Here is a 13,161-nt window from a genome sequence, read left to right on the forward strand (position 1 = left end):
CTAATATTCAGATTTAAATTTGATCCATTCTGGTGAAAAGTGCACATCAAAGGTCACATTTGTCCCCAACTCAGTTTCTTAATAATTCTATTAGCTTCAAGATGGCCAACTTCTGTAGTTCCAGAAGCAGCCAGTTCTTCCAATGTTGGTTGGGAAGCAACTTAAAGCAGAAAGGAGTTCAGTCATGGATACACATACAAAGGAACGAAAATGTTTTGTTTTGTTTTAGTCCCAACATTCCTCCTCTAACTGGAACAATTAGTACATTTATACAAGTTTTCTTAGTTATTATGTATTTTAAGAATGTTTCTTAGCATTGTCTTACATTCTATTGCAATGAGCTCTATTTTATGAAACACCTAGAATAGTACAGCTGGTACAGAAATATAATAACTAAACAAGTTCACATATATAATACTGAATATATGAAGCAATATAAAAATTACTGTGAACCAACATTTAGAAGCTTTTTTACTTGCCTTCTCCAATTCAATTAATAAATTAGAGTTGAAAAAGCTGAATAATATTATAATAAGGATACTGTGATGCTGAACACAGATTATTTTCAAAAAGAAAATAAAAACAATTTAAAATAAAAAATTTACAGTTCTATAACTAAAATGGAAAAGTAGGGTGTAAATGTTTGTTAATTGCAATTATTATGCTCACACACTGTCATATTCACATCCAAGCAGGTTATTTGTTATCCCATTTTCTTAAATTGGTAAAGAAAATGTGTTTTTATGATTGACTCTTTATTGGGCATGTCATAATCCATGAAATTTAATGGAGTGTACAGAATTAGAATAGAACACTAAAGCTGTTTTTTCTGACTCCTCCTCCATTTTTATTCCAAATATTTCAAAGATTTAAACCCTCTGTATAATTGGTTATATACTTATTTTTAAAAGAAAAGTGTTACTTTAATATAAGGTTAAACTATTTTTCTGGGGTTCAGTCCAAAATGTGTCTAGCCCAGTTCACTGAAACCATATTTTCACAATATGCATATATCCTCTCCATTCTCTCCATTCATCATCATCTGTACAACTCAATGAAAGCTTTAGGCCAGGGGTATCAAACTGTTGGCCCATGGGCCGGATGCGTCATGCCAAAATCATGCCCACCCCATTGTCGGCAATGGGAAAAAAGTCGTGATATGTCGCAACACGTCATGTGACATTGCGAGTTTGACACCCCTGCTTTAGGCCATTTCCCCACTACAGACCTAGGGTGTCTTTTGGCATCACCCAGCCATCGTTGAAGTGATACAAAGCCTGCCTCATTATTACTATTTTGGCACTATAATGATTGGATGGCTTTGGGAGATGATAGAAGTCCCTGGGGGTAGTGGTGGTTGGGAATTGTCTTAATGACATTTTTAGTATTACATTTCTGCTTTGCCTCCAGCTTTGAGGTCTGATGAATCAGATGAATTACAAGAGGAGTTATTTTGGAACAGCAGCAGGGTTTTTTTTGTTTTTAGTTATTCTTGGCAATTTTCTCATATGGATGACAATATGAACTATTTATAAGGTTGGTTTGCAGCAAGTACCTGTGGTCCACTTGAGTAGAAGGGGCCACGGAGGAAGAAATCAGCACGACTAAACTAGCAGCCATTAAGCAGGGATGCACAACCTGGAGCACCAGGGGTACGTGTGGTTTCCCAAAGCCTTGAGTGTTCTTCCCCCCAAATCCTCACAAAATTTTCATCCAATTTTGTGGTAATTTTTAATGTGACAGAAGGAGAAATGGCTTAAACATTTTAAAACAGTATTACTTTTTATCTATGTCCCAGTTTCTTTCTGAAACACTACCCCTGGAGCACCCATCAAAAGCCCCGCACAACAGCTCCGGCTTTAAAAAAATGTCTTTCCTGTATCACAGGTTCAATGGATTACAGGAATAAGCTGATGCAAAGTGAGTCTAGAGTAAGTCCATTATTTCTTCTTCTAAGCAATTTCCAACATATTTTTGAGAGACTAAATCAAATGCTCTTTAGTGCTTTTCTGCGGTTTTGTCTTATTTAACTCTCCCATTTTAAATAATCGTACCTTCACAAGTGGAATTTTCTTTCATCATTGGAGGACAGTAAGACAGTAACAATGTCAAAGCTACACAGAATTCTCACACTCCATTTTTGCAATCCCCCCTACATAGACATCCACTGGAGGTAAGTCAGGGTGGCAAGCAAGGCCCAATTCTGCCCCTTACATAGTTGAGTGCAACCATGAAAGGCTGGTGCTTGCGTCGTTACACATTTTGCCATGTTAGCATCACTGTAGTTAGGAACAGATGCCTAATGTATTCCCAATACCTTTTAACTTTAGATACCAAAAAACTACCCTTTTGAGAGAAACAGTTTAATGTAAACTCCTGAAATTGGAAAAAGGAAGAACCTAGTTCTGCTCATTTATAAAATGCAGCCTACCCAGTATACATTAGCACTACAGTCTTTGATCCTTTAAAAAATATGATGTGTAGCCCCTGGGGATAAAAAGTTACCCATCCTTTATATATGGAATGATTGACAAGGTCAACTTTTCAGTGGAAGTGACTACATATACACCATCTGAGAGAGAATTCATAAACAAAGGGTTATCAAAGGCTGATAGTTATATCAGCAGAGTGCTCATTCATGCAAAAAGCAAATAGAGCACATTTTTATTGTTATTGTTTTATTTTATTTGGGCTTCCAAAAACTTGGCATGCCCCAAGGGATTCCTGCACAACAATCACTAAGCACAAATTGGGCTTGAAATAGAGAACTATCTGGAAGCTAAAGCATCTTGAGGCAAACCTTGAATTTATTCTAGCCCGACTTGGCCTTCTAAAGAAACTGTCACTAGCAATCTTGGTTTGTTGATCTGTTTTTTTAAAGAAACTGTGTTTGATAGTTTGTGCCTTTATCCGTTTCCTTTCTTTACACCACATACCAAGTACTAATGCAATAAAGGAAAATCAAGTCCTAAATATAAAGCCACTGCAATTTATAAATGAAAGATGATCATTACAGCATTCCAAATTAAGCTGCTGTGTGTTTACGCAGTGTGCAGTATAATTTAAATGATCAAAGAACAACAGGGGATACCTTGAAAATCAGGCACCCAAAGTAACTAGAATTTTTCCAAATATGCTAGACTGCAACCAAGAGAGAATAGAATCACTTCTAAGATCTTTGGCCTAGACTATGCTGCCCTCTTGCGTCTTAGTAGTACAGTAGTCCAAATTGCTTTTACATAATTCTAGCAGATTTTGAATGGCTCTTGTATTTTATATGTTTATGTTAGTTTCATGTACAAAGAAAAAGATAATAAGAACCATTAAAAAACAACATACTATTTATTGTAAGCAATGCACTAACGTACCATTGAAAGGGACTTTTTATGACCCCATAGTAGACATAAATCCTTCATGCTGCAATACATGCAAGAAAGTCACCAATACCAAACTACCTGACAGAGATCCAACAATTAGGGTTTTTTTCAAAAAGCATTTCTCGGTATTGCATCATTAATATTAGATCCCCCTCAAGTTTAGTTATGCTTCCCCATAGTGCTCTCTCTCTCTCTCTCTCTCTCTCTCTCTCTCTCTCTCTCTGTGTGTGTGTGTGTGTGTGTGGTGTTTTCCTGGAAGGAAGGGAGGAATGAGAAGAATGCTGGCAGTGTATGCCAAGAGTATACATTCTAAGCAGTGTCATCCAAAGCATGAAGGTAAACTCAGCTGCCCTGCTAAAGCAAGTACACACCTACTGTGTATCAGGCAGCATGATTTATAATTGCTGGAGAGAGCAGCAACAGCAAATGCATCAATTCATCCTGCACAGTAGAAGACAATTGTAAACCATTCCTGTATTTTACCAAATACAGGAGGGACAGTACAAAGTGCTTGACAATATAGAGGGGGATGATGGGTCCCTCAGGTCAGATCGCATTTAACATGCTACTAAGGAAAACTAGAGGTCGATTGTAGAACAGATCACAATCTGCTCATGTGTGAATTCCAAGACAAATAAAGTGGAAGAACAAAGCCAACCAGTTTCCACAATAAGATCTTCAGCATACACCCCTCATTTTTAAAGAGAACATCAGGAAGCACTTTGAAATCCTGAACTTCATAGATAGGGAATTAAATAAATGCATAAGCTTCCAAAAAATAAAGTCATATAGTATCTGCCTCCTGGTGGTCAATGTAACTGCCAAAGACCAAAAAACAGAAGAAAGCAAAAAAGATATCAGAACAAATGGTGTGCACTGAGGCCAATCATGAAAACCCACAGCAGAATAGTGGTATGAATTGTCAAGAAAGAAGAGAAGCTAATACAAAGAAGGACAAAACCTCAGGAAGGAACAAAGAATTCCACAGAGTCGAGGGAGGACTATAGCAGTCTAGGTGAATTTGGAGGTTTAAAAAAAAAAACGTGTCCCAAATTCAACCTCCAATATTTCTGGATTGAGCAGAAAAGACTTCCTCTGAAACTTCCTGACAGTGAGGACAATTAAGTAGTGGAACAGCTTGCCTCCAGAAATTGTGGGCGCTCCATCAGTGGAGATTTTTAAGAAGAGGCTCGACAGTCACTTGTCTGAGATGGTATAGGTTCTCCTGCTTGAGCAGGGGGCTGGACTAGAAGACCTCCAAGGTCCCTTCCAGCTCTATTCTATTCTATTCTATTCTATTCTATTCTATTCTATTCTACTCTACTCTACTCTACTCTACTCTACTCTACTCTACTCTACTCTACTCTACTCTTTGAGAGCCACTTAGTGCCAATGGAACTGAGCTAATGGAGCAGCTTCCAATGCTGCTATTATATCAGCATAGTTATCCTGTGTCCCAATGGGGAAGGAGGAGCTTCTCTCTCTTATCTTTGCACTCCTGCCCAGTTACCTCTTTCCCTTGCCTCACTTCCATCCTCCACCCCTTTTTTTTTACTTGCCTACTGCAAATGCAACAACCACCTCATTGTTCCTATCTCTGTTCTGTTCAGGTTTCTTGCTTGCTGGATGAGGTCTGTGTGGGCACTTCTCTGTTTCTGTGTCCAAGAGTAGATTGTGTGTCAGAGAGAAAAGTTGGTTGTGCACATGTGGATCAATTAATTTTATAACTGGAATATCTCATTCTGCAGATAATTAAATAGTAATTAATTAAACTTGCTGCCTTTTTGGTATGTAGTTTCTTGTGGCTGCATATAACACATAGACACATTTTATATGGGTTGCTTTCTGCATACACTTCCTTGGAGTATGAGGAATAGTAATAAATTCAGATCTTCCTTTTGGGTAAATGCAATAGGGGCAACAAAAGTGATTTTAGATTTATATTAAGTACAGAATACATCAAAGGTAATAATATAAAAATATTTTCAAAGATAGCAAAGAAACTGAAAACAGACAGCCAAGATTTAAACTTATTTATGATTAATGGCCCAAGATTAAGCCAAAGCTCTTATTTATAATTTATGATGCTATATATTAATTTACCGGAACAGAGGCTATTTTATATATTTAATTTATAATTTACCATTCTAGCTCATAGAAGCTTACATCAATTATCAATTTCATCAATGTTCTCATTCTCTCCCCAGAGGGCATTGTAATTTTTTCCATGTAAGAGCTAAAGAATACTGTAACCATAAACCAAAGAAGAGGAATTTAAGCTGAAAAACAATTCCGTTCTACACATGAGCAGTTTATGATTACTTGCTTTTCTACAGCAGAAAACTTTCTTGCATAAATTCTGTTCATTTTTCTACTGTCTACTATAAGTTTGTACTTTCTCAAGTCATAAGCAAGTCAGGCACAAAAGGGAAGTGGATGAACCCACCAAAATCTTTTTCTCTTTATCATTGCGTAAATGTACTTGCTAGAAAATGTGTCAACCTTCCATCTTGTTGTTACCCTCCTATATCTTAAAGCAGTTTGAAATTAAAGAAATTAAATTGAATAATACAATGAAAAATGTATGATCTTATATGAAATCAGATAGTCATTAAAAAGTAGAGGGGGAACTATTTATGCAAATCCACAGAGGCAAGGCCTAGATGAAAGGCTAGAGAATTGATGGCTTTGGGAACATCCCCAAGCCATCCACTTGATCTTTCTGAGGGAGTAAAAACTCATTTAGAATAGAACCATATACAGAACAGAATTCTCCTTGTTTTGATCCTCTAGCTCCCTCTGTTGCTTGCTAAATGGGATCAGTGGGAAGAGGGCTGCCATTTTCGTATGGCTCGCTTCACTGGCCTGTCACAGGACATGCACCTGTGACCCTGAATGTTCCACCTTCATAAATCTTCATTTTCTGTGTTCTGCTGTGATCAGACACACACCTAACGGAGAATAAAACTCAAAAGTCTTGAGAAATATTTGGGTGGGAAGAGGGAGAAGAGATATCTATGTTTGAGCTCCAGTGATTCAATTTGGAAAAACGTGTATTTTGCAAGGCCTGAAAATCAAATCCATACACTGAAACCTCAAACTCTTTTCCTGAAAATAAAAATGCTTAGATTTTGATCACCTTAATTCATTATGCACACGCTCCTTCTGCAAGGTTGCCAAATCTAAACTCTGGCAAAGTTCCAGTAGTGAATTTCTCCAGGCCCAGTTCTTTTCATCTCAGGCTGTGGTGACAGAAGAAATTGTATTTGGTAGAATTTCCCACCCCATGAAACTCAGAAGAGTACAGCCCTAATTACAGCCTGTTAACCCAACTTCTAGTTATCATAAATGGTTTAGGAAGTTGATAACCGTGACATACACTGTGGCTCAAGCACTGCCCTAAGACAGATGCAACTGATTGCCTTTGACTTAACATGTTGTGTGAATCTGGATCTGGCTAATTGAACAAGTCATACTTCAAACTAATCATGACACAGTCCCATATGTGATTCCAGCAATTGTTTAATTAAAGAAGTAGCATAAGTGGAATCTAAATATTTGTAGACATCTTGTAAATACATCCAAGTCAGCAGGCCTAAACTGGAGTAAAATTCATACAACTACATGGGGAAACATGTCCCACACCATTTGGCCAACATCCTCATTTTGTTCTATATAGCAGCAAAGAATTCTTCCATTTATCATATAGCCACAACATTTGTTAGAACAGGAGGAGGAGAGAGAAAGTTTTAATCCAATGTCAATTAATGATTTAATGTTTGTTTTTTATTTTGAGGCCTTGATTTGAATTCAGGCCAGGCCTGAAGATTCCTCTGGTCAGACAGCTGGAAAGTCCACTGAAAGAAATCATGCAGGTGGTCTTCCAGTTCAGTTTGCAGTGAAAATAACCCAGTGAAATACCTTAATGAAAGCAGCCACCCACACTGGGCACCCTTTAAAGTAACTTCAGAAGCAAATTGAAAAACAGCCTCCAATAAATCTAAGAGCTAATTCTCCATGCCAAGGTAAGTACAACATTAAGAAGGATTAGTTAACTGGAAAGAGCTTGTTACTATATACCTTCCTCCTTAGCAGCAAATAAACAATATTTAAAATATGACTGATAAGTATGAATAAATTGTAGCTGTTCAGTCTATTTATTAGTGTTTTAAAAGGGTACACTGACCTCCTACATCAAGAGAAAGAAAGAGAGAGAGAGAGAGAGAGAGAGAGAGAGAGAGAGAGAGAAAGAAAGAAAGAAAGAAAGAAAGAAAGAAAGAAAGAAAGAAAGAAAAAACTCTAGTTGACACTCAAAGAGAAGATTTTAAGAAACTGATTTTGAGTATCCTCCCATATGTATCTCCACATCTCCCTAGAATTCTTTGTTCTTGGATCAGAAATGGAAAAAAAATTATACTTATGTCAACCACAGCACTAGGACTATACAGAGAATGTCAAAGCATAGTCTATGATGGTATGTGGTGAAGATCATGCCTTAGAAAAACCTGTTATTAAAATGATTTGGGTGATGTTGGGGGTAGATGGAATCAAGTTGGCTGTAACTGAACTGGCTTGAAATAATAAATATGCACACTTTCTTTAAACACAGCTTGCCACAACTTGAAAAATCTGGAATCAATTCCTTCACTTTCAAAATGCTTAAAAGTTGTGGAACTTTGATATGTGTTTGCTTCTGGGTTTACAGTCCTAGCCAGGCTACTCCAGACCTTTCAACTAGAATATTTCAAGGCAGCAAACCTAATCAAACAAAAGAGAGAAAAAACCAAAAATCCAGGAAACTATTACATGAATTGCTGTAGGGCTCAACTGAATGAAAGGAATTTTATCATCCTAACGTGGATTCACCATCACATTCATATTATTACCATTTGAACATAATTATATTCCTTCTTCCACCATCTAAAAATGGGGATGTTAGACTGAATTGAGAATTTGGCAACATTCACAATTTCTTTATGAAAAGAGATAGAAAATAATATAAATAAAATATCAAATAATGCAGAACATGAAACTGCAAATTCCTTCAATCTAAGAAAAGGAAGAGGAGGGAGGTGGGCATGGCATCTTTCATTCTCAGCAGCATTCTGCCCCTATCAGGATAGTTTAAGAGCCACCAACATCAGTTCATAATCTGTTTTAAGCTAGGTTTACCCAAAGGTCCCGCTAGCTGAGCAATCAATATTATTCTATCACAACCCTACAGTTGGCAGTTGGAACAAAACTCCCTGCAGCTTAGACATATTCAGCAATCAAATCCATATCCAAATTACTATAAGAAAGCAACATGAGAAATTAAAAAAACTAAAAATAGCTCGCAAATGCTCACTACATCTTCACAAATGGCAAAAATATTTCTTCTCTTATCTATAAAATACAGTATGCATACATGCACCAACTAAAAAGGCCCATTTGAGTGGCCGTTTTCATATGTCTAATGAACTGCGAAAAACTGAGAGAGGAGAAACCGGAGGCAGCATTTACCCTGAGAAGGCTGAGGATTGTGGGGGAAGCGAGGGGGAAAGGATGCATACATTTGACGTGGAGAAGTAAAGAGAATGTTTAATCATCAGAGAAAGACAATATTCTATAGGTCTGCAGAGGAAGCAGATGCAGTGGTTTCTCCTCTCACAACTCACTGTTATTGTCCTGCTGCTTTGTGTTTTTGATAAACGCAGAGAATTTGGAGAATATGTCTATGCCTGCAGTATTGGATTCACGATGCTTGGCTGCAAGCTTAGGATATCTGTAAATAGAGAAAGAGATTTATTTTTTTTTTAAATGTTCCCAGGAAAGTAAAAACAAAATTTTAAAAATACATGCACAAAAAGATACACTATTAAAAGACACATTTTGTTCCTGGCAAGTGCTGCTTGAACATGAAGCAATGTTTCTGTGGACCAATTTTTGTTTTAAAACTGCCTCTTATCTCAGCAGGTCAGCCTTACAGGACCCTGCTGAGAATGATTGGTGCCACGGGAAGCCAACTAGTTTTAAGTCACACCGCCATGGTTTTATGACAAGGTTAATTGCACCAACGCTTAAAGTCAAAGAAACCAAAGAACTGTAATTTTATATCAGAATAAGCCATATATCTTTGATGATATGGAGGACTTTGGCAGTACACAGCTTCATTTCATTGTAAATGTAGCCTGTTGCTTAATTCCCTCTAGAGAAAAATCAATCCAAGCTATAATAGTTCTTTTCTGTGTAACAACAGAAAAAAGTGGAGGGGGGCTCCCAGTATGTGTGCACTTAAAGAGATGTGTGATTAAAGTTCTACATAGAAATAGAATTTTGAAAAGTGCATTGTAATTCTTAAAAAGTTTCCTGTGGGCTGAGAATCAGAATCTTAAAAGATTAATCACGTTTTAGTATCTGCTGCCAGCTGCCACCGAAGACTATTGAATAAAATTTACGACTTGTAGTTCCTGAAATCAAATGCAGTTATCCTACAGACCATAAAAGTGTTGGTGAGTGATGTCATGTTATATACTGGGGGAAGATGTATCCCACAACTCAGCATGACATAAATACTCATATTTATATATGCTGGGTCTAATACGCTTGAATGACATTCAGCTACTGGAGAAATGAACTAATTATGTACTCTATTTGGAAGATGAACCTGAGTTTATTTCCCAATTGGAAATCCAGGAACTGTGGTTTAATATGAAACAAGACACTTCAGATGAAGATTCTTAAAAATAGAAGAGCTCATAGCTAAGGTTTCTGGCCATCAACTCAAATTCAGATACTGTAAATATAACTTCAGAGAATAGAGAAAAGAGATATACACTTAGATTTATAATCTGATTGACCAGCTATGAGAAAGGCAGGGTAATTATAAGCAAAGTTATTAGTATATTTGTCATTTACTTTAATATAGTGCCTGGCAATCTTAAAGTAACTATAGTAAAATATTTCAAAAACAAAGATAATATATATTACTTTGGAGGTGAAAGAGTTTCCTCCAAAAATTCCTCAATCTTGTTAACATCAGTCTTGACTTCTCCGTTAAAAGTCAAAAATGGTGGGTGGGTCCCCGGAGCTAAATTATGTAAATCAGCAGGCTTTCTGTGGAAACCAAGAAGAATACATTATTATATGTTTAATCATGTATGCTCTTATATTATTATTATTATTATTATTATTATTATTATTATTATTATTATTATTATTATTATTATTATTATTATTATTATTATTATATTCATTTTATTTTTCTTTTGTAATGATTCAGTTCTAATTAAAAAGGGTAAGATTTTCTTATTAACATGAGAAAATCAAGATTCCTAATAAAGATGGGAATAAACTAATGTAATATCATTATACAAACATCTTTCCAAGAGAGTCAGAAACTTATAGTATTACTTTAATTGATAACATTTACCTTTTCAGATCAACTGTGGTTACATTGAATACAACCCCTTTGAGCCAAAGTATCATGAAAAGACGCTGTGAGAATGGACAGTTCCCAATGCTTTCTCCATCTATGCCAGCCTATAGATAATAGGAAATCAAAAGAGAATTAAACAATTAATTACTTTAAGAGAAAACAGCTTGACTTAACAATAAAAGTAAACCTTGGATTCCTTTAAGATAGCTACATGGATTTTTTTGATTAATTTTATTCTGTGCATATAAATCTTTTTTTTTTCAAACAAAACTCCAGCTAGAACAGAGGTATTACCTATCATTGCCAGCCAATGTATTATAAACTGGCAGTGAGCATTCTCAAGACTTGGAGAGGATGGAACAGATGTTGTAAACAGCTATTAAGTAGATATAACATTAGGCTTCAAGTCAAGTTCAGGCAAGGAAAAAGAATGAAGGGAAATTAGGCTTTTTAGGAAAAAAGAGAAAGAGAGCATTCATTTAAAAAATTCCTATGCAAAGTCCAAGATGTTAGGTATTTCTGTTGTAATTGTTGCTGTTTCCAAGCTGGCCCATTGTTGTCTGTTCACATGTCCCTTTTTCATTTCGCGCATATGGGGACCCTGGGAGTGACTAATAAAAAATACTCTATAAAAAACAGGAAAAGAACTTCTTTGTCATTTGTCTCGCCTTCTCCCATCAGTAAATAATTTATTGATTTGCCTAATGTCAACTAAATGAAAATCCTTTGACAGCTGGTGTCTGATTTCTGCGGAGAATGTAAAAGGAAGCTTTTGGAATCTGACCAAATAAGAGTGACGAGGGAAAGAACTAGTGAACAAAAGAGTAACTGAGCCCATGGACAGTAGATAGAAGGCTTAGAAATCCCATCAGCTGTTCAAAGCGGTCTCCAAATGTCAGGTGGGGTGAGGAGAGAGAATATTTGAATGAGTGAGTAAGTAAGTCTACTGCAGGCAAAAGCAATATTGTAGAGATAGACTGAAGTATGGATATTTTGAAAAGTCGGAGAAAAGAGTTCCTTAAAAGATCACAGAAAACATTCCTCTCCTCCAGGAAAAAGAAGCAATGTGCCGTGTCTGGATGTTTGAATGATGGTACAAAGGAAAAGGTTCCTAAAGGGGAAAGCATCAGAAAAAGACAGAAACATTAGTTGATTCACTGGGACAAGTAAATTATTGTATATGGAATCTTATTGTGGCAGGTAAAACTTTTGTTAGGAAGACCTTCCTATTTCTACTTACACTTCTGTGTCCTCACTCCTGCCCAACTCAAGCTCTCTTGCGATCTGAGAACATGCATTTCTTTCTGCCCTTCAGATCTGTGATGCTGTTAAGAACCTGCTCCTCCTTTCCATTGGTTTGCTAGTTTATTTTTGGTTAGAGCTTTTGGCTACCACCCCTTTCCCTTCGCACGGCATTCTTCCTCTTTTCTTCACATATCACCAATCTGCTTTTGCTTCTCTCCCTAACTCACTAATCTGGCACACCCTTTGACTTGTAAATATGCTCTATCATGCTCTATGGAAGCTTGCTAATTGAATATGCATTCCCTTGGTCCAGTTCTGAACTGGCTAGCCCTGTTGTAAGGACCCACTTCAACCTACATCTTAAGAAAGCAGAACTCTTGGAAATAATCTCTTCCAACAGGAACTTTTATTAAGAGTAGTTGATAGCAGGCATAATAGACAGGATATGAGGGATTCCCTTACAGATCGATGTTTTAAAGTATCCCTAAGCAAACCCCACCCCACAGTTCTTCCGGGCGGTTCAGACCAGCAAATCCCCAGGTGTTAAATCCAGGAAAGATAACATCAGTCCGGCTCCATTCTGCATGATCATTCAACAGCTCTTCACACCTTGTTTTGATGACAGAGAAATAAACCAGATCCCAGAGGATTGTATCTCTTCACCCCCTTTTCCTAGCTGCCCGGTAGGGAGAAGAAGTTCATAGGGGGGCATAGGATAGGAGGCAATTTGTTACATTGTAATGGTTAGCAGACACGAAGGCGAATAAACAAAAGGTTACTTTGTAGTGAATAGAGGAAGTGAAAGCAATAAACCCGCATGCATATCTCCCTCTCCCTTGGGAGTATGGCAGGATCCAGGGAAGGGTACAAATTGATTTTAGATCAGAGAAGATAGATAAAAAGGAAATATAACTGGATTCTGACACCTGTTTTGTTTATTGGTATGATTTTGTACTGATAAATCTAAGTTGGAGGTAGAATTGAATGTTCAAAGCAAAATTATTAGTAGCATCTCTCTTTTATTATACTTTTTTCCTTTCATAGAAAAATTTGGTTTTGATATTAAATATTAAGAAAATTAAATAGAGGTCAGTTTGATCCACAAAAGCTGCTGAGCATTGG

General features: G+C 36.7%; 1 protein-coding gene across 2 annotated transcripts in view; it reads right to left on the bottom strand.

The window, feature by feature from the left end:
• Positions 1-13,161, bottom strand: part of CLIC5 (chloride intracellular channel 5) — a 69,970-nt gene that overhangs the window by 17,748 nt on the left and 39,061 nt on the right. For both annotated transcript variants that reach the window (XM_015812304.1, XM_015812305.1), the window contains exons 2-4: positions 10,789-10,898; positions 10,347-10,472; positions 9,035-9,141 (exon numbers count right to left, since the gene is read on the bottom strand). In XM_015812304.1, coding sequence (XP_015667790.1) covers positions 9,035-9,141; positions 10,347-10,472; positions 10,789-10,898 — 343 coding nt within the window. The remainder of the gene's footprint in view (positions 1-9,034; positions 9,142-10,346; positions 10,473-10,788; positions 10,899-13,161) is intronic.

This window comes from Protobothrops mucrosquamatus, unplaced genomic scaffold, assembly GCF_001527695.2.
Source record: "Protobothrops mucrosquamatus isolate PMUCROS unplaced genomic scaffold, P.Mucros_1.0 scaffold78, whole genome shotgun sequence".
Taxonomy (NCBI): Eukaryota; Metazoa; Chordata; class Lepidosauria; order Squamata; family Viperidae; genus Protobothrops; species Protobothrops mucrosquamatus.